Source organism: Serpula lacrymans (assembly GCF_000218685.1).
Source record: "Serpula lacrymans var. lacrymans S7.9 unplaced genomic scaffold SERLAscaffold_13, whole genome shotgun sequence".
NCBI lineage: Eukaryota > Fungi > Basidiomycota > Agaricomycetes > Boletales > Serpulaceae > Serpula > Serpula lacrymans.
The window spans coordinates 699435-724303 of NW_006763302.1; the positions used below are offsets into that span (position 1 = coordinate 699435).

The 24869-nt window shown below is 46.2% G+C and overlaps 8 protein-coding genes across 8 annotated transcripts; 3 read left to right on the forward strand and 5 right to left on the reverse strand.

Moving 5' to 3' along the window:
- Positions 1–28: 28 nt before the first annotated feature.
- SERLADRAFT_477082 (uncharacterized protein) lies at positions 29–1704 on the reverse strand (the record flags this gene model as incomplete). Its single annotated transcript, XM_007322567.1, has 3 exons — positions 29–1085; positions 1141–1174; positions 1227–1704. 3 exons carry the CDS (start codon positions 1631–1633, stop codon positions 51–53), a joined length of 1476 nt encoding a protein of 491 aa, XP_007322629.1.
- Positions 1705–2226: 522 nt separating this feature from the next.
- On the reverse strand, positions 2227–3213 carry SERLADRAFT_477084 (uncharacterized protein; the record flags this gene model as incomplete). The annotated part of the gene is made up of 1 exon (XM_007322568.1): positions 2227–3213. A coding segment is annotated over one exon (957 nt), but the record flags the coding sequence as incomplete, so codon positions are not given.
- A 656-nt stretch (positions 3214–3869) lies between these two features.
- On the reverse strand, positions 3870–5292 carry SERLADRAFT_417828 (uncharacterized protein; the record flags this gene model as incomplete). Its single annotated transcript, XM_007322569.1, has 3 exons — positions 3870–4388; positions 4443–4731; positions 4874–5292. The coding sequence occupies 3 exons, from the start codon at positions 5290–5292 to the stop codon at positions 3870–3872; spliced, it is 1227 nt and encodes a 408-aa protein (XP_007322631.1).
- A 261-nt stretch (positions 5293–5553) lies between these two features.
- Positions 5554–8289, forward strand: SERLADRAFT_442003 (uncharacterized protein; the record flags this gene model as incomplete). Its single annotated transcript, XM_007322570.1, has 9 exons — positions 5554–5826; positions 5901–6124; positions 6186–6270; positions 6332–6457; positions 6514–6771; positions 6825–7202; positions 7263–7778; positions 7832–8180; positions 8243–8289. The coding sequence occupies 9 exons, from the start codon at positions 5554–5556 to the stop codon at positions 8287–8289; spliced, it is 2256 nt and encodes a 751-aa protein (XP_007322632.1).
- A 700-nt stretch (positions 8290–8989) lies between these two features.
- On the reverse strand, positions 8990–9933 carry SERLADRAFT_399765 (uncharacterized protein; the record flags this gene model as incomplete). Its single annotated transcript, XM_007322571.1, has 4 exons — positions 8990–9050; positions 9114–9164; positions 9259–9667; positions 9722–9933. The coding sequence occupies 4 exons, from the start codon at positions 9843–9845 to the stop codon at positions 9020–9022; spliced, it is 615 nt and encodes a 204-aa protein (XP_007322633.1).
- A 120-nt stretch (positions 9934–10053) lies between these two features.
- SERLADRAFT_442005 (uncharacterized protein) lies at positions 10054–14304 on the forward strand (the record flags this gene model as incomplete). The annotated part of the gene is made up of 1 exon (XM_007322572.1): positions 10054–14304. The coding sequence occupies one exon, from the start codon at positions 10054–10056 to the stop codon at positions 14302–14304; it is 4251 nt and encodes a 1416-aa protein (XP_007322634.1).
- Positions 14305–20725: 6421 nt separating this feature from the next.
- Positions 20726–21358, reverse strand: SERLADRAFT_442007 (uncharacterized protein; the record flags this gene model as incomplete). Its single annotated transcript, XM_007322573.1, has 2 exons — positions 20726–21127; positions 21206–21358. 2 exons carry the CDS (start codon positions 21356–21358, stop codon positions 20726–20728), a joined length of 555 nt encoding a protein of 184 aa, XP_007322635.1.
- Positions 21359–22798: 1440 nt separating this feature from the next.
- Positions 22799–24556, forward strand: SERLADRAFT_442008 (uncharacterized protein; the record flags this gene model as incomplete). The annotated part of the gene is made up of 2 exons (XM_007322574.1): positions 22799–22851; positions 24352–24556. 2 exons carry the CDS (start codon positions 22799–22801, stop codon positions 24554–24556), a joined length of 258 nt encoding a protein of 85 aa, XP_007322636.1.
- Between the last annotated feature and the right edge of the window lie 313 nt (positions 24557–24869).

Genomic DNA, 24869 nt, shown 5'->3' on the forward strand with positions numbered 1-24869 from the left:
AGATTTCCGTCGGATTATTTTAAAGTGAACATATAGCATTAGCAATAACCTCATTCTAACCCATCGTCCCAGATGGTTCTGGCGATCTGGTGCCCGCAACCTTCGGCATGAGCGCCATTGGCCACAGCGCCAGCGATACAAAGTACAGGAACTTTACAGGCTAATACACTGCCTTGTCCGGGGAAAAAATCTCCATCGTCATTGACGTTTATTAGTCCATCAAAGCCTTCGTCACAAGTTGGGTCCACAGAATACATTACCCTCATCCCATTTCTCCATGACGCATGGATCCTGGTCCTGATGGCTGCAAGTTGAGCAAGACCCTCAGCCCAACCCATTTCAAACTCGGCACGGATAGAATCGTGTGTACCATCGTCCAAGAAGTGGGACGTGGTGGAAATTGACTCGAGCACAGGCGAGGATGGTAAGACACGAACTCTCGGGACATTCCGTGCCCTTGCAATTGTTGGTGGTGTGGGCTCTTTGGGATCTCGCAACGAAATCGCGGCAGTCGCTAAACCACGACGGCCTCTCCTAGGCCGCGAGCCGGCTTGGTGATTTTCTGTTTCAAGATTCGACTGTTGAGCAACAGATATTTCAATACTTTGGACCTCAAGCCAGGATTTCAACTTCTTTTCCCTTTCCTTAGCCCGCTGAACAGTTGCAAGAGCACAGATTTTACCGAGAGCGGCCCAATCAGTACTACTGCGCAAGAGATTACACATGTCCAAAATCAAGTGTCGCAATGTGGAAAAACGTAGGAGAAGGGCTTCTAAGTCCGACTCGGCCACGTTACAGGTAGATAAATCGAGCACATTGATGGCAGGCAGGGATTCTGCACGGATACATATAAACCGAACCAGTTGACGGGCTGGTATACGCAAGCGAAGATTAGGGAGGCGTCGAAGGAACGGAGAACAAGTAAGTGCGGTGAGCGAGTCCAGTCGAAAAAAGACAAGTGGTTGGGCAAAATGATGCTGTGCAGCTAGGGCAGAGTCGTGAGGGTCTTGTACGATCGACAGTGTTTCGAGATCACCTGATGGCCAGTGGGAAAGAGCATCAATTATGCCATCAAAGTATGCCCCCTGAGAATCTCGTTTTATCAGCCTTAGCTTGTGAAGAACTCTCGAATAAGCACACCTTTAAGAACTGTATATATGTAGCTCTCATTACACTGTTGACTAGGTCTTAGATATACGGGCGATACTATATTTATAAAGGCTTACTAAGGGCGGAAACGTAGTGAAAGGGATTTCAGGGCGGCCTTTGGTTGTTCGAACATGTCGTCGAGATGATCAGGAGAAAAGGAAGGGCCAATGCAGAGACGAAGATCTGATACATTGACTAGGATATTGGTCAAGTTCACGACTGTATCTGCATCCACCGTCCAAGCTTCTAGTGAGAAATATTTCACTAAAGGGGCTTCCTTCGCACCACCACGGAGACGAATATAAAGCAAGATTACTTGATCGGCATGTTTAAGGGTGATGTGTTCAAAGAGCTGGTGGATGGGAATGGGTGAACGAGGAAGAGCTCTTGATAAAGACAAGATGGTGTTCCTCTGGCATGCTAGTAAATGGTCGAAGATGAGATTGTAAAGTTCGGGAGGTAGATCTTCTATGGATGCTGGCATTCCAGGACTTCTTTGCAGCTACGCAAGAAGGGAATTCCTGACCAGTCACGGTTACAACCTATATCTTGTCCGAGTCTTGCTGAATAGTTCCTCGGCATTTTCCTGGTGAGTAGTAAGCAACCTGAAGCCGGCTGTTGGAACATTGGACAATGACATTCTCTGCAACCTTCACGAATAAAACGTCTACATCGAAGACCGGCATAAAATACATGTATGCATATGAATAAAATTACAAAATGGTGCGTGAATCAATTCTTACGAATGTCAGGTTTTTGACAATGTACCAGAGAAAGAAAACACTGATGAAAATCTCGAGCCAATCCATCTGAGTCATTGCAACGTACACTGGAGAAGGCAGTTGGAATTTCGCTGAGAAAAAAGTGATTGCGAAAGTGACTTACGTAGAATGCTCGGCTGTGGTCAAGATGGCAACGGGCGCTTCATCTTTAGCGTTATGGCAGGTTCAGACCCACTCGAATTCGCGGCACTCAACGCTCTTCTCTTCAATATGATATCTTCCATGATCGGAGACTTCGCATGTTCTCGAGGGAGATTCCACCGCCAGGCAGATGTAGGTTTGGTTCGTTCCACGACATCTTTATCTCCCAGTCCACCCAAGTCCGAGTCCGGAATCACAAAGTTGACCCTCTTTCTCGCCGCATCTCGGGCACTAATTCCTTCCAAGGCTGCCAGAGATTGATGGCGCGAACGCGTTTCATGAATGTTACTGACATTCGTCATCGGCGCAGTCGGAATTTCGCTGCCCAGTCGAGGTCTATTCAGTTCAACAGACGCGATCGCCGCATCATACACCCATCCTCCCCCAATCATCGGACCATTGACTGATTTTCTTCTCCCTACACACCTCTTCTTGAGCACTCGAAAACTTCCTTGGCTATCTTTTTGTTTTTGTGATTGCATCCGTTCGACAGCTAGAGGTGAGTTTTTGGTCTTGGAAGTGAGCACTGAATGGCTACGTGCACGGGTGACGCGTCTTGCGTTTTGGCGAATGGTGTTGTCCCCTTCCTTCTGGCTTCCCACCTTCTCAGTCCTCTCTGCTAATGACAGGAACTGAGCCTTAGAGGCCTCTACGACGCCTTTCACCTTTTCTGCCCACTCTTCCAAGCCGTATAACTTATGCAACATCAATTTAAACGTAAATGGGTAACGCTGACCCAGAGGGAACGCTGGTATCGTCATATCATCATCGTCTTCCAATTCATCTTCCTCCACCTCCGTAATAGACGCGTCTGCCACCGTCGACGGCGTAGCGGCTAGCGTGTTTCTGCGCGGCCTGACGAATGGTTTTCTCTTCTCACCGTCTTCGAGCTTACGGCGCCGTCCTTGGTCGCGTAGAGCGCGTGTTGCGAGGAGGGCAGTGAAGTTCCTCATCACAGGCGCGAAGTCATCAGGTATTCCTGAAATGTCTTCTTCCATGGCATTTGTGCTGTCGCCTATGGCTGATCGCGAGCGCCTGGTAGCAAGGCGATCGAAGAGATCGAAGAGTCTCGCGAACTCTGCTGTTTTGGCTGCAGTCATTGTTGGGGACATGACGATGAGGGTGATTTGTCGAGTTAATCGTTTGATATGGGTGGCACTAGGTCGGGGGAGGAGGGGGGTGAAGGTATCCTTGTCAAGCCTTTCGCAGTGATGCAGGGGAGAAACGAGGTGTACGAGGCATGTAGGCTCAGTTTATATGTTCAAGCTTACTGAACAACACCTTCGGCTCACCTATGGTCCACTGTGGCCGCCTTTCCCCGTTGCTATGTGCCACTGGGGGTGGCTCGTTGAAAGCGCGGGACGGTGACATTGGGGAAGTAATTCTTGGATGTTGTGAAAGGTGGTTCATTGGTCTTTGTGGTAGGCGGAAATATATCTATTGTTCCTTCTCAGGCACGCTTCGCTTGTGGACGATGCTCTAGGAATGCCGACTGCTTGTGGGATGACTTATCATGCATATATCGTGGACCACTCGACCACATTTGCTACTGATTATGACATTTCATTAAAAACCACTTTTATAATTATGGTGAGTACGTTATTCCCTCCACACGTTTGTTTTAGAAAAACAGGAACAAAATCAAGTACGACATGCAGAACCACCCAATTGTAATCACCGAGTACCTGTGGCCAGAACACAACCCATAGAGACGCATTGTCCATCTTGAGCAAATTCGGAGTCTTACAAGTCCCGATAGCACACCAAGAAATGTTCCAAGGCCTATCGATGTAAAGCTCACAACCAAGGCCGCTTTCTTACCCGAATCCTTCCATCTGAACGTGCGATATGGAACTTTACTGTTCTCTCCCAGTCTCCCTTGCGCTTCTCTACTGGGACTGACAAGCGAGAAAAGAAGGAGCTCCAGCCAACGGTGCGTAACGACTTCAGATTTTGGGCTAGGCCTAGACTAGCTTCGAGCTCTCGGATTCTGATAGCTGGAGCTGAAGCCAGGGTTCGACATACAGGACACTGGTTGGAGTCATGTTTGAAAAGGGGTTCGCCACAGGCCGCATGTTCTTCGCTATCGTTTTCGTGAAATGTGGGCGTGTCTTCATAGTCACTAGATTGGCTGATGCTTGAGTCGCATCCTGGCCCCATGTCAGGGAAGAATACACTGCGTAGAGTGTGTCTGAAAGTTCTCAGATCTTCATAATCATCGAGTATGGTGTTGATCAAGTCTTCATCGGAGAGGAATATGCCCAGGTGAAGATCTGTTAGTTTGGTGAGTCCCTTCAAGGCTGTTGAGAACTCGCCCTAGATCATCTTCGTGCTTAGCTTCATAGTTCGCAAAGCGGGTCGTTGACGCACCGTCAGTTTTTTAATATTAGTGAAGTGATTAGGAATCGGTGAGTGGACCACGGCACTTGCGCTCTCCGCGAAACAGGCCCAGCAGCACGATATGTCCAAGTTTTCAGTACAGCTAAGGTGAAGAACTGTGAGCGCCGGGAGCACACTGGCAATTGAGGTGAGCAGTTGACCATCGATGCGCGATAATGCGACTACGGTCAAGGTCGTCAAGGTCGCTGGAAATGGTGTTGTCGGGTGAGGGATTGAAAAGATACGGTTTACGCGGTTTCTTTGGGTCCCCCGTCCATCTCTGTCGAACGAGATTAAAAGGTGTCGAAGATTTTTGCACAAAGAAAGAAAACAGTGACGGTCAGACAGGACGTGCGACCAGGTTCTGAAGGATCTGCAATCGGGTGAGTGGCTATATGCGCATGTACAACTTCTAGACATACTTTACCCAAGACAACCCTACGTCTTGATGTGTTTCGCAATTATTGGCCATGAGGGAATGCATCTCCTTATAAGCATCCAGTTTGGTTCTAGACATGACACGAATACCAGAAAAGAATCTTCGAAGGGCTATCTGTCTGAACTGAGATGAAGCTCGCGAAAAAGGCTCGATAGCGGCAAAAACGATGTTAACACCCAGATAAAGGCAGAAGATGTAGTCTATGATCTCTGTGGGAAGTGTTTTGGATCTTTGGACTTGGACTGGCACATTTCCTTTGTCAGAATCGTCTCCTGGAGGAGGGGAAGTTAAGGTGTAGGTATATGCTGATGCTGATGAGGGGGAAGATGCGTAGTCTGTGGTAAACACGTCGTCGTCCCTTATACCAGAAGGGGAGCTTTCTGCGGCTCTTCTCTGGGACATGGATGTGTAAGTCTAGGAGTAACATTATGCCTTGGACGCGATGGGGACTAATACTTGGGGGCGCGCTCAGATCACGTGGGGGAGAAATCACTTGTTCAGGCGAGGCTTGTTGGGATCCTCATTCTTATGTATCATAAAATACTACAATATTAGCATACGTATGTCTAGAGGCCTTGTCAACACTGATGTACTTGTCCCCCTGCGAGTTCAGTGTAGATTTGTGTGTCAAGGGTTAGATTTATATCCGTGATATTTCCAAATATGTCAACGCCACCCTTTGCAGTTCCACCTGCACGCACCATCGTCGACTCTATTGGTCTCATGGCGTCTCCGAGTGCATTACCATTACCCATTTCTCTCGTTCTTCTCATACATCTCCACATTCTTGGATATCCTCATGCGAATAACACAGAATACGACCAGGATATGTTCAATCCCCGTCATCGAGGATTGCGCGAGCGTACCAAGACCATGGAGGACATCGGTTACTTTTTGGTCAACAGGATAGAAGGGCATCCAGAAAGCATCAGACGTGTGAGTTATGTCGCTCTTCATTATATTCACTGGCTTGAATGACTGAAGACCGCGTTTGACGCGTGAATGATCAGATCCTGCCCATATATCCATGTCTTTTACCATCGGATACGACAGCCTTTCGTACATCGCTCGCCAAGTATCTCGAGAATCTCCGACACAGTTCCCTGCGCTCAAATCCAGATTCGGTTAAGAAAAATTCGACAAGTACAGTGAACGCTTCAGAGGAAGAGTCTGCCTGGTGGTGGAAGGACGTAGTCGTGCGCAAGTCTCTCCTCGAGGAGTGCTCTGGTGAGCGGTAGGTTACCTCGTCTTACAAATATTTTAACCACTGTTTCCCAAACCTCATAAAATTTCAGCTTCGAACGTCTGTTGTTGTCACTCTCGACCCATGCGCTATTCAAGTCCTACCCATCATCCTTCCGTCTTCCTGTGGGGACTGTGGTACGTCCAAACTCCCTTACGCCGTAGGAGCACCGGTCATATAATCTGTGCGTAAATACAGGACTCAGTTCAGATTCAATCAACGGCATACGCATCCCTCTTATCTTCAGCGCAATCTAACCGAAAAACATGGGACAGAGCCGCTTTACTCCTCCTTCAGCGACAAAACGGCATCAAGTCTCTTCGTGTATATTTTCCCTTCTCTTTCGCTATTTATGATTGGTACACTCATGCATACATCAGGATCGGCTGATCGGGGGACATGTGAATAAGCAATCTACGTACAGCTCACTGTCTACAGACAGGCAGTCTGCTCTAGCAGAATCAAAGCTTCACGATCTCAGCGTCGAATTCTGGGCCAGTACCGATGGCCAGCAAGCTATTGATTTATTGTTGAGACTCGCCGGCTTGGAGCCCACACGTTCCACAGAGTCATCTGACAAAGCTGCTAATTCTTCTGCTTCGAGACACTCACGCCTTACAGACTCACATTCTCATGAGGTATATCTTGTCCACCCTTCAAATTTTTCTCTTTACTCAAAAAGTAAACACAGACGACCGAAATTCCTCCTCAACCACTCCCTATAGCTGCTGCCCACCATCCACAGAATATCCGTAAACTATCTGTGGATCTATTTGCTTCTGGCAGTAAGAAGAACAAGAAAGCTGCGTTTGAGAAGTCTAGCGGTAACGAAGCCCAATCGAGTGCAATGTCACATGCGTCTATCATTATTTCCAGCGACCTCGACGAAGAAACGCGCGTGAACCAGGCCTTGCAGAACTCCCTCTCCCGGGCAAAGGCTGAGAATGAGAAGCTAAATAACGGTTTACGGAGACTCGATCGTGGTGCATGTGGGGCAGAAGCTCGTCTTTCTAACCTCAATCTCTGGACAAACAATTATGACGGCCAGCAACACGGTCTAGATCTAAAGGTGAAGTCTTTCGTTATGTATCTCTATTTTTTTCGATATGGAGTCGTGTTCTATTCATAGAAAACACCTTCTGCTGGTCTTCTGTCCACATTCTCACTTTCGTGCCCAGCATCCCCTGACGCGCTGGAGAGGCGTATAGATGAAGTTCGAGACACGCTCCTTCCCGTCTTTCCGCCTCCCTTGTCTCAACAATCGCGCCCTAGGCTATCTCTAAGCGCCCCTTCTCGTCTTCCTAGACCAACGATACCCACAGACTCGCATGTTACGCCTCCTACCGCCGCACCCCTAACCACGCACAATGCAGTCCCACGCTCGACCTCCAATAGCATATCCCATGTGTCACCCCCGCAGACACCACGTCAGCTGCTAACGTCTACCCCTCCACAGACGGTGAAACCGCGCTCGGCATACGTGCGCCGAGTACTTGCCACTCAACGTGGTCAAGGAGGGAGAAAGAGTATCCGGACGTCGCTCGCTGTGGCATCGAGGCCTTCGCTATTCGGGGGTCTCCATCTTGATCTTGATCCAGATATGGAGGGCGAAGGCGAGGATACTGAAAGCGAGGAGGTTGATAGGGTAAGATTTTTCGAAGTGTATGTTACACTAAGATGACCTTGTACATGATATAGATTGTAGATGCTATTAATGACGACTCGTCCATCGAGGTGGACGGGTACCTCACTCCTCGACCGACGGCGACGAGGTTGGCGTCTCGCACTCCTTTTTCGACAGCAAAAACGAAGACCTTCACTGCTCCACGTGCTTCATTCAAGGTGGACGAGGGACTCGACCTTCCTTCCTTTCCTTCAGACCTTACTTCGCTTGACCAGCACAAATATTCGAGTCCACGTCAAGGAAAAAGGCAGGAGATGTGGACAGACGATGGAGATGACGATGAACCGTATTACGAGGGGGTTAGCGTGACGCTACGAGATATCCTCCTGAGCGCGGGCGATACGACCCAATTTGATCTGTTAGGTATGCGTTGCTATTTTTGGTAGTAGTTTGTCTTATGACCGATTTGATTTCGTTTTGTACAGGTGGGAATCAGGTAGAGATGGAGGATGAATCTGGTATCTGGGAGTAGCTGTGCGGTGTTATTGACACACTGAGATGAGAATTGATTTTACTGATTATGGGGTATGCGGTTGGAGGTTCCACCATGCCTCCGAGTTCATACAGTCTTGTTTGGGCTTCTGTTCTTGATTTTGATTTATTCAACACTCATCGATATGCATCACTCACTTCCATTTCGTCATGTCCCTGGCATATCCAACCTTATGAGGTGGACGTGCTGACCTTTTTTCAAGCTGGGGATAATCCATACAAGCAGTTCTACATCGCTGAGATACAAATATGCCATGACTCAAACCGTCGCAACTATCTTTTCACAGGCATTCCTCGTTAGCCTTTTTCACTCTTTCCTACAACCCGTGGGGTTCTCTGCCAACTAACTATAACCCGGCCCATAAGTATATATCCCAATGTCCATCGACGTCCATGATCTGGCGCGGCGATTGCAGATTGCAGGGGCCTGTCCCACGTACAGGCCTTGAGTGGTGGACTAACGTTCAATGGTGGCTTGAAGTATATACCATACTGTTCGGCACCTAAGCCACGGATCTGTCTAACCCCATGGTTGAAAGCTCCACGAACTAGTCTATGCCCTTGTCCGTTCTGTTCTAAAAAATCCAAAAGTCCTATGTTGTGGTATATGATTTATAGTCGATGTGTCTAGTGCGAAACAAATTTGTGCGTTGGGTGCGATAAACATGTGGAATAAGGACAACAACGACGAGGCGAATGGAGTAGACTTGTCAGATAATGTCGATAACAGATGGCCATATCCTTTTACGTGAAACCATGTCAAACTGGATGATGCGAGTAATAGAGCTGAGAGACGCCTCTTACCCGAGCAATGATATTAGACCCTGAATTATAGCCCATATAAATGGGACCCACCTACGTCCCCAGTAAACGTACGACAGTTAGCATACAGCGCATGGATAAGAGGAGTACATGACACTATGATATTGAGAAAGTGTGGGCAGCTTACGTCGACACATAGAATTCGCCTGATTTGTACACCCCCACTATGAGAAATCCGACTACAGCTGCGCTGATTATAGCACCCACGAAGCTGAAGAAGAGGAATGCGAAGAGGACAAGAAGGGCAAAGGTAAGGCGGGAGCGGCGGACGTTCATGCGTGGCTGCGACCAAGGACGGATATTGGGGCTGGTACTCATGGCCGTGTCCATATCCGGGCTTGGGTGCATAGCAAGCGGAGACAATGGCTTTGGAGTGGTAGGTATGAGGGGGAAAGACTCTAGCCCTGTATGTGATGGCGAGGGATGGGGAGACGAAGTGGGAGGAAGGGTGAAGTTGAGGAAAGCGTATATCCCACAGAATAAAGAGAAAGGCAGGTGAAAAATAAGCGTCCAGTAGAGCGTAAAACGAAATACATCTGTCACCACAACTATTTCTCAGTTTCTTGATCCCAAGTAGTGCTGCTACTCACCCTCCTCACGAAGTAAGTAATATCCTCCAGTACGGGTGGGGTTGCTCATTGCGATGTTGATAATCTCGATACCTGGATTGTAGAGCGAGGGCCAGCGGATGGTACTTGTGATATCGTTCACCATGTTCGACACAAGAGAGCAGAACAACAGTGTTAATTGTAGCTAATACTGCACAGAGCAAGGGCTTGCCTTGACTGGATCCCGTGCGCCTAATACACTGCGGGAAATGAATTGCGGTATCATGTAGCTGAGCGGAGTACGAAGTCTGCTCATCGATCCTTCCCTCTTCCCACCAACTACATCTACGAAAATCGCAGATTACTCAACAGCAATGCCCTTTACTCAAACTGCAGCAAATTCTGTGGCCAACATTGGCACTTATAACGATGTATCGGGAAATCAGTATATAACGACGGTGCACCAGGACTCTGGGGACGATGCCATCTTGGCTAAACTCAATCCGGTGGATCACAATCGTCATTACGTTCAACCGTGTATGGAGGGCACCCGCAAGGACATTTTTGAAACGATCAATGATTGGCTTGATGATCCCAATGCTCACAAAAATATTCTTTGGATTAAGGGCAGCCCCGGAGCTGGCAAATCGGCAATCGCATCTAGCTTGGTCTCTCAGCTCAGAGCTGCACGTCGTTTGGGCGGATCTTTCTCTTTTCGCAGGGGCGATACTATTTTGAGCAACCCAGCCTCTCTCTGGCGCACTGTAGCATTTGATCTCGCCCGTTTTAATTCTGACTTCGCGTCTGCCATCGTCAGTGCTCTCAAAGACGGACGCGTGGATCCACTAAGGCCTGATATTAAGAACCACTTTGATGTTCTTATCAAACAGCCTTTGAAGTCGGTACAACAGGATCAAAGGTACAGACGTATCATGCAGTTAGTCGCCATTGCAAGGGCTCACTTATTGTTTTTGGTTATTTATAGCTATCTAGCTGTCGTCGTGGACGCTTTGGACGAGTGTGGCGATGCATCCAAGAACCCGCAGCGCAAAAATCTCATCAGCACCCTCACTCAATGGTCTACTTTTCACAAGACCATGAAGTTGATCATCACGAGCCGAGACGATCGTTTACCAGAATCTTTCCGTGAGGTCTGTCAACAAATTGTTCTCCCCACAGGAGACAAAGTGACACCTACAGCATCGGCGGACATTGATATGTTCTTTACTGCGCGTTTTGAAGAACTGAAAGAAGACTTTCCTTCGTTAGCACAAGCTGGCTGGCCTGGATCGCCTGTGATGCACCAGTTAACAACTCGTGCAGCAGGTCTTTTCATCTGGGCCGAGACTGTAATGCGATTCATCGAGGAGGGAAATCCAGAAGAACTATTGACAATGTTGCTTTCAGGTGGCGCTGTCACGGGTCAAGATGATGTCAACAATCTTTATCGCCAGGTGGCTACACATGCCTTGGTTGATATTCAAAAGCATGAAAGTAGCCAAATTGCGCTACAACCACTGCTCCGGAGCATAGTTTTTGCCAAAGTCCCGTTGTCACGCGATCAGCTGCAATATTTCATGGTAGTAGCAGTGTCAGAGACAGCTATTGATCTCGTTTTGCGAGATTTCAAGTCTGTGATTACAATCGACGAGGACCGAACAGTTCGGATCAGCCATCTCTCATTTGTAGAGTTCTTGTTGGAGTCTGATCTATGCCCAGAGCTACTCCATATTCCTGGAGAAACGGCGGCTGCAGGAAACTTAGACTTCCTACGTTCCTGTTTGCGAATTATGGCTGATCCAAATTATGGCTTGAGGTTCAATATCTGCATGTTGGAAACATCTTACCGTCGCAACGAAGATATCGACGATCTGGAATACCGTATAAAGAAGTATATAGCTGGGCACCTTTCATATGCATGTCGGTATTGGGGCCCTCATCTTGTTGACGCAGTGAAGTGTCTGTCTGATTGCGATTGGCTTCTGGGCATGTTATGGGCATTTTTCAGGAAACAGTTATTGCATTGGTTGGAAGTGACGAGCTTGCATCATGACACAGGGAATGCGCTGACCATGCTTGATCTATTAGTTCCTATACTGCTGGTAGGTTGTCGCGCGTTGTTTACTCGGTACTACTTAGAAAACAAACTTCTTTTGCTTCTTACACAGGACGTTGCCACTGACTTGGGGATATTTGCACAAGATGCTCGACAATTCATTGCTCACTTCGAAACTCCAATTTCGGAGAGTGTGCCTCATATCTATATATCTGCTCTGCCGCTCGCACCAGAGGGCTCGCTAGTGTCCCAGACATACCTACCGCACTTTCAGAATACACTGGAAGTTGTCTCAGGCAAAGACAAAAAGTGGACCGCTCTTCTAAATGTTCTCAAGGGGCATAAAGGCGATATCAAATGCGTTGCATTTTCGCCAGATGGTTTGAGGATCGCTTCAGGCTCTCATGATAACACTATTATAATTTGGGATGTGTTCTCTGGACATATGTTGGGTAGCAGCCCATTGGAAGGTCATAGTGAACCGCTGGCATCTATTACATTCTCACCGGATGGTTCTATACTTGCTTCAAGCTCTCTGGATCATACCATCAGGATTTGGAGTGTTGTTTCTGGTCAGCCGTTGGTTGACCCGATTTTAACCTACACTCCATGGGTGCATTCTATTGTGTTCTCCTCAGACGGGTCAAAATTTACTTCCGGCTCTGATGGTAAGATCAGTACTTGGGAGACAGCTTCTGGTCTTTTGACGGCGAGCCCCTTTGAGGGCTATGATGATCATACGGCGTCTATGTTATCACCAGGTGGATTCAAGCTTGCTTTGGGGCTTCCTGATAACACTATCGAAATCTGGGAAGTAGCCTCCGGTAAATTGATGACTCGGCCGTTGCAAGGGCACAGCGACAGAGTTGGCTCTATTACATTCTCATCAGACGAGTCAACGATTGCTTCTGGATCATATGATAAAACTGTAAGGATTTGGGATGTTGTCTCCGGGAATTTGGTGGTTGGCCCGCTGCATGGCCACAATGGTTATGTCTGGTGTATCGCATTCTCACCAGATGGATCCAAGATTGCTTCAGGTTCCATAGATTGTACCGTCAGAGTTTGGGATACAATTTCTGGCCAGCTAATTGCGGGTCCATTTCAAGGCCATAACAGTGGTGTCAGATCTATCACATTCTCACCAGACGGATTAAGGCTTGCTTCAGGATCCCTTGATAAAACTATCAGAATTTGGGATGTCTCTGGCCTTCTGATGGCTCGACCAGAAGAGTACAATCATGATATCACATCCTTGGCGTCCTCACCACATGACTTAAAACCTGTTTCACCCTCAACTACTAAACTTAGGAATATTACTAGAAGAGCTGGTCCGTTGGCTACTGGCTTATTTCAAGGGCATGAAAGTCGTGTAACCTCTATTGCATTTTCACCAAATGAATCAAGATTGGTCTCAGGCTGTAATGACACTTATGTCAGAATATGGGAGAGTACTTCAGGTCAACTTCTGGTTGGTCCACTTCAGGGCCACAAGGGTTATGTGCACTCCGTTGCTTTCTCACCAGATGGCACAAAAATTGCTTCTGGATCTAGTGACAGGACAATAAGAATCTGGAATGTGTCTGGTGAACTGGTTGCTGGCCCACTTGAAGGTCATCACAGTGGTGTCCACTCTGTTGCATTTTCACCTAATGGATTACAGCTTGCTTCAGGATCTGGTGATAAGACTATCAGAATCTGGGATGTGCTTTCAGGCCAGTTATTAGTTAATCCATTCCAAGGCCACTGTCAACGTGTATTATCTGTTGCTTTCTCACCAGATGGATCAAAGCTGGCTTCCGCTTCTTATGATACAACTGTAAGGATCTGGGACCTTACTGGCCAACTTATAGCTGGTCCATTTCATTGTGGTGTGGGCTCTCTCTCATTTATTGCATTCTCACCAGATGGATTGAAGCTAGCTTCAGGCTCTCTGGATAAAACTGTCAGAATCTGGGATGTAATAGCTGGAAAAGTAATAGCTGGCCCATTAGAGCATAATGGAATTGTCACATCAGTGTTATTCTCACCAGATGGCTCCAAACTTGCTTCAGGTTCTTCAGATCAGACTATCAGAATCTGGGACTGTGGCTCTTGGCTACTAATTGGCCAATGTATAAGCCACAGTAGTAGTGTCACATCTATTGCATTTTCACCAGATGGATTAAAGCTGGCCTCTGGCTCTGGTGACAAAACTATCAGAATTTGGAACATTGCTAGTCAGCCTGTAGCCAATTTAGTCGCAGACCAACAGGCCCTCAATGATGGTTCAACTGCTGTTACATTATCACCAACTGGATCCAAACTTGCCAAACTCCATAAACTGGGTGACTTGGATATCATGGTATACATGAACTCTTTTCCAGATGACTCTGGATGGATTTTATTCAAAGGCATTACACTTCAAAAAAAGCTTCTGTATTGGATACCACCATCATGTCTTCAGAGCTGGAGTGACTTTCGCACTACTCTAGTTATTCCTCAACCTGAGTTTCATATATCATATAAGCACTTTGTGCATGGGATTAAATGGACATCATGCTATACTGGTGGGGCTGGAAAAGGTTAGTTTATTTTGCACTATCATAACATAAGCTGTGAAATCTAATTTTTGCATTGTACTAGCCATGAATATTGCCTCTCAGAATAATTGGTCCATATTATCTCAACATCACACTCAGCCTCATTTACTCCACCATGAAAGTACACCATCATTGTCTGAGAGCAACATAATTGTGGAAGGAACCTGGTTGCAACCAACAACCTCAGCTCTTACATCTTTACACTCAGCGGATTTAACTCAAGGCAATTCAAGGTCTGTTACATCCAATCAAGATAAAAAGACATTTAGATCTGTATTTTCAGGGGGGTGGTTTCTTTGAGTCAAACAATGTACTGTTGTAGCACTGTATAATACTATTGGTTGTACCAAGTGAAATATACATGTTATATCAAATCACAAATAGTAATATTTCAGGTGGAGACTAATGGTAGTGTACTAGGGGGCGATATGAAGAAATTGAAAAACATAATTTCTGGATATTGCAGAACCTAATTTTGGAGCTCATATATTAATATAGGATAGGTCAGAAAATAAGTATTTTTTTATTTGCCAAGGTTCAGGGGGTGCTTTGCTAGATTAGCTGGACAAGCATGAACATATGCTGAGTGATGGTGCATTACTCATCACACAGCTGCTGGAGCTATGTCACAAACTTGACAAGACTCCAATCCACCACACCACTTTGAACTCCCTGTGCCTACCGAGACTGAGATTGTGCCATGGTATCCTGCAAACATATCTTCTGAAAATATTGGGCCTTTAGATAATTGCTCGGCACAGAAGAACACTTGTGGAATGAGTTAGGAGCATACAATTTGCAAAGTCTAACTCACATTGTTACTAAGGCAAGTTGTCAGGCGAGTGCTATACCCTGTGTTGATTGCTGAATTTACTAACTCAATATTAGAGATGAAGGAGAACAATATCAGTATGGATATTGATAGCTGACAAGAACTTATTACAACAACAACATCTTAATTCTTTCTAATTGTGCAGCTTCATGTGTCATTGGATGCTCAGCTGGATGGAAATGGTGCCAGAGCCTTATCTCAGTTTCAGTCACTCCAGGGCTTTTACCATAGTGCAATTGCGAGATGAATTCCAGAATTGCATCAGCTTCACAGACACATTGGTGCCTCCTTCACACAAAAGTGGGCATATGGGTGAGATCTGTTCATACAGCTATATATTGGAGGAAGGTAGTGACAAATTATGACATTTGTTTATAGTATGAGAAAACATGCATTGGCCAGGGCTTGAACCTGGGACTCCAGCTTTCATGGTCTGGTGCTTTACCAACTAAGCTACCAAGGCGTGCTTGGAAAGCATACTGATTGGTTGCATGCCCAGAAGGTCCAGAATCACTGTACACGGGTGCGGATCCCATTGTGTTGTGATAGGTAGTTGATGTGGTCATCACTCACTGATCTGTCGCCACCTCATTCTGATGGTGGGCACAACTGGTGGAAGAGATGGATTATAACATGATAAAATTAGACAATGACCAGACCAGGGATTGAACCTGGAACCTTCTGGATACATGCCAGCTGCACTACCAGTTGAGCTATATGGCCAAGATTATACAGGCCACATATAGTTTCTGGAGATCAACTCCATTGTTTGTTGCCACCGAGGGTGCCCAGCCACTGGAGTGTCATGATGTCTATCTATTGCCTTGATCCTTGCGGACTCAGGCACATAGATTTTGTCTTTAAAATGGAAGAGCCCGTTTTCCCATAAATAGTTTTCATTGCCATTAAGGCGCGCCTTCTCTTCTGAGGAGATCTCTTTCTTGAAGACTTCCAGAAGATCGGAATCCTGCTCGATTCTAACATTGGCAACCCTTGATTGGTCTATCAAGGTAACACCTTTGTTGTCATCTTCGATGCCGTTGGCATGATCCTCTCTTCTGGACAAAGTGTCCGCTTTCCCCATAGAACTTCCAGGCTTATGAATTAATTTATAAATAAACCTAGACAAGTACACCGCATAGCAGGCCTGTCTTTGGTTCAAGTCTCAGGCCGTCATAAAATACTCCAGATTCTTATGATCGGTCCAAATTTCAAATTGGTGTCTTGCACCTTCTAAGTAGTGCCGCCAGTGCTCTAAGGCTCTAATGATGGCTAGCATTTCTTTGTCGTAAATTTGATAGTTACACTCTGTAGGCAACAAACTATGTGATAAATAAGCACAAGGCCTCCAAAGATCATCAGGACATTTAATTGATAGAACAGCCCCAGTAGCAAAATCAGAAGAGTCGGTTTCTAGCCGGAACTCTTTGTCTAATTCTGGAAATGCTAATATGGGCGCTGTGGTAAATGCCTGTTTAAGCTTATCAAAAGCTTCTTGTTCTTTGGCGCCCCAGTGCCAAACAATATCCTTTTTAGTGAGATTGTTCAACGGTCTCGTGATTTTTGCGAAGTTTTTGATAAACCTTCGGTAGAAATTTCCTAAGCCAAGGAAGGCCCTAACTCCTTTTACGCGAGTAGGTTCTGGCCAGTTCAATATGGCTTGAACTTTCTCAGGATCCATCCTGATTCCGTTCTGGCCTATGATCATACCGAGGAAGTCTACTTCCTTCACTTTAAAATTCCATTTTTTGGGTTTGACGAATATGTCCCGTTCCTGTAAGCGTCGAAGGACCTCTTGCACGATCCTGTCATGCTCAGCCTCATCATCCGACTTCGTAAATATTGACAAATCATCAATGTAAATGACAACACAGTTTTCCATATCCGCAAAAATCTTGTTCATCATGCTCTGGAAGGTTGCCGGTGAGTTGGTCAACCCAAAAAAACATAACGAGGGGTTCAAAGGATCCTCGGTGGCATGTGAATGCGGCCTTCCAAGCATCTGCTTCTTTGATTTGTACATTGTTGTACCCCCATCTGAGATCCATCTTTGTAAAGATTTTGATGCCCACCAATTTGTCTACTAGCTGACTGATTAAACGCAGCGGATACGCCTTTTACACGTGTGCTCATTCACGTAACAATAGTCCATAATCATACACTTCTTACCATCCTTTTTAGGAATGAAGAACACTGGGGATGTTATAGGGCTTTTGGAAGGTCTGATGTAACCCTTCCTAAGCTGTTCATCTATGAAACTTGAGACCTCATCTCTTTCTGGAGCAGAGAGGGGAATCATGTGTCCTTTTCTCGGTTTGAAAGTGTCCTTCAAATCTATTGCATGGTCCCAAGGCTTAGCCTCTGGGAAGCACTCTGATTTATGTTTTGAAAAGACTTTCCAGAAGTCATGGTACTCGGGAGGTACCAGCCTCTTAATCTTTTCCTCGGGTTTTACCTTGTCATCGTCATCGTTGATCTTTTCAAAAGATCTGAGCTCATAAACGTGACCAGTGTTTATCTTTTCAAGACGCTCATTGTGATGGACGTGATTTGGCTTACCCAAGTTCACACATTCCTGAGGGCAACGTGACAATGTGACAACCCCTGTCTGCCAGTTGATCTCAGGATTGTGTTTAAATAGCCAGGTCCAGCCCAATATTAAAATAACCTTCCCTAGTTGGGTAGCTTTGGCGGTGACTCATTCTCTGTGTCCTTGGTATTCGACAACAAAAGAACATTTGTGCGTGATGCAGCCACCTGCGTTAAGCGTACCGTCAACGTTATAGACGGGAATAGATACATCTAATTTTACAAGGGGGAGTCCAATTTGCTCCGCCCAGACCTGATCTATGAAGATTTTGTTAGCGCCTGAATCAAGCAGCGCACTGGTTGGGTGTACTATGCCCCGGGCAAGGTTTTCCACACCAACATCTAGACAGATCTCCTTTTGGAATAAATATGTGCGCATCAACGCACACCTTGGGATTTCAGGAAAGGGTGGCTCTTACAAAGAGGAAGTATCGAAAGAAACATGTTTTTCTATTTTATTTTTACCAGAATCAAGCACCCTATTGTTTGTCTCGCTGGGGCCATGCTCCAAGGGAGACGCTGTCATGCACCAAAGTTGATTGGTAGCATGGACAGGTGTCAATAACAAAGTGAATATTCAAAAAGACTCGCCTTTGCGCCACACAGGCACAGTGCCACGTGGAATAGTAATTAATATTGCCTTTTTTGAACTTGTGGCTAATCAGCACCACCTCTATTAGGCAATCCAGTCACGCTCACCTTTGCTTTCCATTCGGTACTTTCCGCATTTCGGCATTTCGGCAAATTTTCGCATCGCCACTGGCTACACATTGCATTGCGCCCTCGTTTTTGTCGTTTCCTTCACTTCCCTTCCTTTGCCTAGCCCTACCATGGGTCCCTTACTCTCGTTTTTATTCTCACCCGACGGTCGTTTCTGGATCCCCATTTTAGTTCACCTCCTGGTCACCTCCACCCTCCTCCTCCTCATCTTCTTTGCTCCCCCACCATTTCTGATGTCACCACTTCCTATCCGCTTCCGTCGCCGATCCGTCGACTACCACGTGCCACTGCTGATATCAGCAAAGCCCCGGTGGCCAGTTCAAATAGGGCAACAGGTCCATCTTTATGACGTCGATCTACCATCATATACTATCAAAACATTGGTCGCTCGTCTTGCCTGGTTGGAGCGTGGGTGGGTAGTTTTTGAGCTGGAGAAGGTTCATCCCCTTGTGTCGCCCATGTTCATCGCTGTCCCATTCACTTGGGTACACTTATCTTTTGTCCATTGTCTTCGCTACAGCTACACCTACCACATGCTGCCTGGGACTCACTTGTTCCAAATTGGAACTACTCCTCTCCCTCCCTCGTTTGACCAGGTGGTCCAACACAACCAGTCCATTGGTAAGGCCATGGAACCGTCGGATTTGGACTAGGTGGTGGACTGGTGGCTCCAGTTTCTTTTTTTTTCAGCAGAACATTCATTTACAGTGCGATTATTTTTGATTTTTGAATCATTTTTATGGACACATATTTTTTTAGAATGTCTGACTGACAATAAAGGAACTGTGTTGATACTGATAGTGTTTTGCCTTGCCCTTTTTTTACTGCATCTTCCCATGACATCATGATTTTCCTGCTCTCTTTTTGCTATTGGACTTTACTTTATGGCTGTACAAACCTGTGACATTACTCACAGCATTTATTGTTCTATCCCTTTCTTTTCCTTTTTTTGACAATCTTATCCTGTACTACCTACGCAGGATTTGTCAGCGTACATTCCTTCTTCCATGTTCTTTCTCATTCTTTTTGCATAGCTATACTGTGCATAGCCTATTTTTCTTTCACTATATAAACCCCTGTATTTTACCTTGTAAAAAAAACAAGAATTCGATTCCAGACTTCTTCTCTAATCTTAAGTCCACTTCTTACTGCTACTTGTGATCCAGTGTGGTCACAACACTTCCCACTGCTACCACTGTTAATTTGCTGTCATTGTCACTTCCCCACTTTTGAAAGTCATTGTTATCCCTTTCAATTAGAAGTCCTTCTGAGCACTACAGTTTTGTGGCGTCAGGGAGCGAGCCTGCTATCACTGGGAACCCTCATCACCTTGTCATCCTCGTCGTTCTCAAACCTACCTTGTGCTACAATTAGCAAGGCAGTGCTCATCTATACTCGTCACTAAGCCCCTATCTTCTATAAATTCAACTATCCCTCCTCCTCAAAACCCACACCCATACATCTCTGGGTTTTACTTTGAAGGATCTTCATACATACCACCCCACGAACAACCAGAGCACCCACTGTTCTAGGAGGCAAAGCCCATAAACAAGTTCCGTGGAATCTGGGAGGATTGTGTGTTAGTTTGTTTTTGTGTGTGGTTTTCTAACAACAGTTCTCATCATCGACAACGCTGGTGCAGCGGTAGTATCATAAATATTACAGTTACAATGCTTCATACAAGTACATATTTCTGATAACAATTCTTGAAATCTATTTACAAATTGGGGAGCCATCCCTGTCTTTCCTTTATTGCTCGTGCAACCCCCCGGAGCAGGGGCCACCTTGTTGTGGTTTACTTCATTGTTCATAGGAGCGAAGGCACCCAAGTGACCTAAGCTCCGAACTTTTTCCCTGAGCTTTCATTTTATTGACCTGTTGGTCATAGAAGAAAGCTCGGATTTCGTCGTACGAACGATCGGCCAAAGAATGAAGCCGATTGTCCGGTTTCTTGGTTTCTAATTGGCGCGCCTGGCGCCCTTGGTTATTTTTTGTTGGGCGGCCTGCGCCCCGTTTCTGCAATCTCGGGACATGTGTCCCTCTTGGCCACAGTTGTAACAGTTGCCCTTGAATCTGCGCATCTGTCCGCCTTGGACCACACCGATATCCATAGGAGCACCCTGTCCTGGCTGCAGCCCAAACGGCTTGAACCCGTGAGAGTGATTATGATGGTTTGATGACCCAGGGCGCCTCTGGGATGTGTTGTTTTTGGTGGTGGACCCACCACCTTGGTGCATGGCGTAGAGCTCCATGGCTCTACCTACTCGTTATACTTCCTCAGCCGCCAGGGCCAGGTTTTCATTTCTTGTATCCTGCAAGTAGATCTGTTCTGCAATGTGGGGGTTCACATTGCGCTCCAGCAGTTCTACTGCATGTTCATTGCCAAGCCCTCCTTGGATGGAGAGGGCCAGGAACCGGGTAACATAGTCATCCGTCCTCATGTTTCCTTGTTTGAAGGAACGGATTTGCTGACGCGCCCAGTCACGCTCAGCTTGCGGTTTGAAGTATTTTTCAATCTCTTTCTTGAGATCGTCCCAGGTGGGCCACACTCCCGTGGTGTAGCACTCCTGCAATCTAACTTGGGTGTACTGACCCACCACAGGTCCCTTTAGTCGAGATAGCACCACAGTGGCTACCTCAAAATTGTCGGCAAATGCGTCCCAATTTGCCTTAACCCATATTTGGAGTTTGATCCACCACTCGGCAAATCACGCTCTGTCTCCCTCGAAGGCGCCAGGGTCAGCGACGACTTCAACTTTCTTGTTGAATTTCTTCTTGACCGAGGGGGTTGCTGCAGGGGGATTTGCCTGCAGCTCGGCGAGTTGAGTGGTCAATGTCAAGATCTGTGCACGCATGCTGTGCAACAGAGCATTGACATCCATTTGAGGTTGCGACGACATGTCGACTTGTTCTCTTGTAAAGTAAAAAAAAAGGTAACTGGGGGTCCCCGCTTGCTATCTGCGGATCAACCTCTTCCCAGCTGAGTATCAGATCTCAATCTCCAACTACCCACACTATAGTATTTGAAAGGTATATAAAAGGTATTTGTAATAAACCCTGGTCCAAACGGTTGTCAGGGGGTGGTCTGCTTGTTAGGCTGTCAACCCTTCTCCAGACTGGCGGAGGCAAGTGCCCGGCCCGGTCAGAGGTATTCGAAGAAGAAGTTTTGTATTCTAAAATCTAATCAACAGAGGTTCCACACCAACTGCTGAGCTATGGTACTCCCCTTAATGCTGGGGGCCGCGTATCAAAGGTTTTGGTTCTTCTCCAAAAGCACTACAAGGCCGTCGCTAGGAGTGCACCTATCTGCTATACGGGATATTCCCAACCAATAACCAAATGTCCTTCACCCTGGAGTCTGGGTGCTCAGTGGGACTTTTTGCACAATGTGCAAGAGAGTAGAAGAGCAAGTCCTAATGTAACAACCAAGAGTTAGTTACTCTGGCGCACACAAGAACACACTATAAGGGTAGTAAATGGGGAGTGGTTACCCCTTAGGCTGCAGAGAGTTTGTTGGTTAACAACAGGAGGACTCGCTGAGGAGTCTCCTTGATCTATTGGGGTATTTATACTAATACAGAGTGTTTGTACCTATGTACTGTACAGTTGATAAAAGCAGCGGCTGATGATGTCAGAGGGTGCAGCCCGTGTGACCAGCTCCACTGCGTGAGAGAGTTTTGTGTCTAAAAGAAGAATAAAGGCAGCGCTGCGCGAGAAGGTGGAGTTAGAATGAAAAGGAAAGTGCTGCATGGCACGGAGTGTGAACTATAGTAAAAAGGTTAAAGCGGAGAATGAAAATTAAAGGAAAGGTCCGAAAATTGTGTTATTGTAACACATACCATCAAATAGCTTGAGAATTGTACTTAGCTTTGGTGGAGTCATAAATAGTACATACTCTCAGTCTCCTACCCACCCTCTATTTCAAGAGAGGAGGGATCTATCCTAGTGCTTTGATGTTGAGATGATATACAAAAATAAAATAAAAATAAAACACATCACATGACTTGAAAATTTGAACATCCCTTGCTCTCTCTTCATAATGGCTGGAACATAACATCAGTAAGCAATGGTTTGCCACAGTGATGGTGACAGGGATGATAACAGCGGACTCCCAATAAAATACCTTTTCTTAAGTAATACAGATCAATATTCTAATATAATGCTTATTCTATTTCAGGCAACTAGGTTGAGCGGCTCAATGAACGATCTTGATTGAGGAGTTCTGTGTTCGGGACATGGCGTCCAAATTTCAAGACCTCGCACCAAGGTTATGGTCTCAAGTTGGTGACTTGCTCAGTTCAAATCCAAGATGTAGCTCAAGGGGGACTGAGGATGTCACAATGGCTGAAATCAATGTTGAGGAGGAGGAGGAATACTGGGCACAAACGGAGGGGTTAGATTTGGAGGGCATTGTGAACAATATAGTAAGCAGTCCTTTGCTACGCAGTCAAAAATTCAAGGAACAATATAGACCTAGTTGGCTCTGTGTGGTCACATCAAATGTCCAACCTTGAGGCGTATGTGTCCGAATATAGTAGATGATGATATAACCAATCCTTTTTGTATATTCATATTTTATTGGGAGTCCACTGTCATCATCCTTGTCACCGTCACTGTGGCAAACCATTGCTTACTGATGTTATGTTCCAGCCATTATGGAGAGAGAGCGAGGGATGTTCAAATTTTCAAGTCATGTGATGTGTTTTATTTTTATTTTATTTTTGTATATCATCTCAACATCAAAGCACTAGGATAGGTCCCTCCTCTCTTGAAATAGAGGGTGGGTAGGAGACTGACACACTCTTGGCTATAAAATTGCCCCATAGGTCATGTGATTTGGTTCACATGCTATAGAGATATGGTTGATTTAAAACAGCAACACCATGGAAAGGGTTTCTTCACTTTTGAATTGAAAAGGGTATTTGGTTATTATCAGTACTTGGTATAGCCTTCTTTTGCCCTAAACACTGCCTGTGTTACGATAACACAATTTTCGGACCTTTTCTTTAGTTTTCATTCTCCGCTTTAACCTTTTACTATAGTTCACACTCCGTGCAATGCGGCACTTTCCTTTTCGTTCTAACTCCACCTTCTCGTGCAGTGCTGCCTTTATTCTTCTTTTAGACACAAACTCTCTCACGCAGTGGAGCTGGTCACACGGGCTGCACCCTCTGACATCATCAACCACTGCTTTTATCAACTGTACAGTACATAGGTACAAACACTCTGTATTAGTATAAATACCCCAATAGATCAAGGAGACTCCTCAGTGAGTCCTCCTGTTGTATACCAACAAACTCTCTGCAGCCTAAGGGGTAACCACTCCCCATTTACTACCCTTATAGTGTGTTCTTGTGTGCGCCAGAGTAACTAACTCTTGGTTGTTACATTAGGACTTGCTCTTCTACTCTCTTGCACATTGTGCAAAAAGTCCCACTGAGCACCCAGACTCCAGGGTGAAGGACATTTGGTTATTGGTTGGGAATATCCCGTATAGCAGATAGGTGCACTCCTAGCGACGGCCTTGTAGTGCTTTTGGAGAAGAACCAAAACCTTTGATACGCGGCCCCCAGCATTAAGGGGAGTACCATAGCTCAGCAGTTGGTGTGGAACCTCTGTTGATTAGATTTTAGAATACAAAACTTCTTCTTCGAATACCTCTGACCGGGCCGGGCACTTGCCTCCGCCAGTCTGGAGAAGGGTTGACAGCCTAACAAGCAGACCACCCCCTGACAACCGTTTGGACCAGGGTTTATTACAAATACCTTTTATATACCTTTCAAATACTATAGTGTGGGTAGTTGGAGATTGAGATCTGATACTCAGCTGGGAAGAGGTTGATCCGCAGATAGCAAGCGGGGACCCCCAGTTACCTTTTTTTTTACTTTACAAGAGAACAAGTCGACATGTCGTCGCAACCTCAAATGGATGTCAATGCTCTGTTGCACAGCATGCGTGCACAGATCTTGACATTGACCACTCAACTCGCCGAGCTGCAGGCAAATCCCCCTGCAGCAACCCCCTCGGTCAAGAAGAAATTCAACAAGAAAGTTGAAGTCGTCGCTGACCCTGGCGCCTTCGAGGGAGACAGAGCGTGATTTGCCGAGTGGTGGATCAAACTCCAAATATGGGTTAAGGCAAATTGGGACGCATTTGCCGACAATTTTGAGGTAGCCACTGTGGTGCTATCTCGACTAAAGGGACCTGTGGTGGGTCAGTACACCCAAGTTAGATTGCAGGAGTGCTACACCACGGGAGTGTGGCCCACCTGGGACGATCTCAAGAAAGAGATTGAAAAATACTTCAAACCGCAAGCTGAGCGTGACTGGGCGCGTCAGCAAATCCGTTCCTTCAAACAAGGAAACATGAGGACGGATGACTATGTTACCCGATTCCTGGCCCTCTCCATCC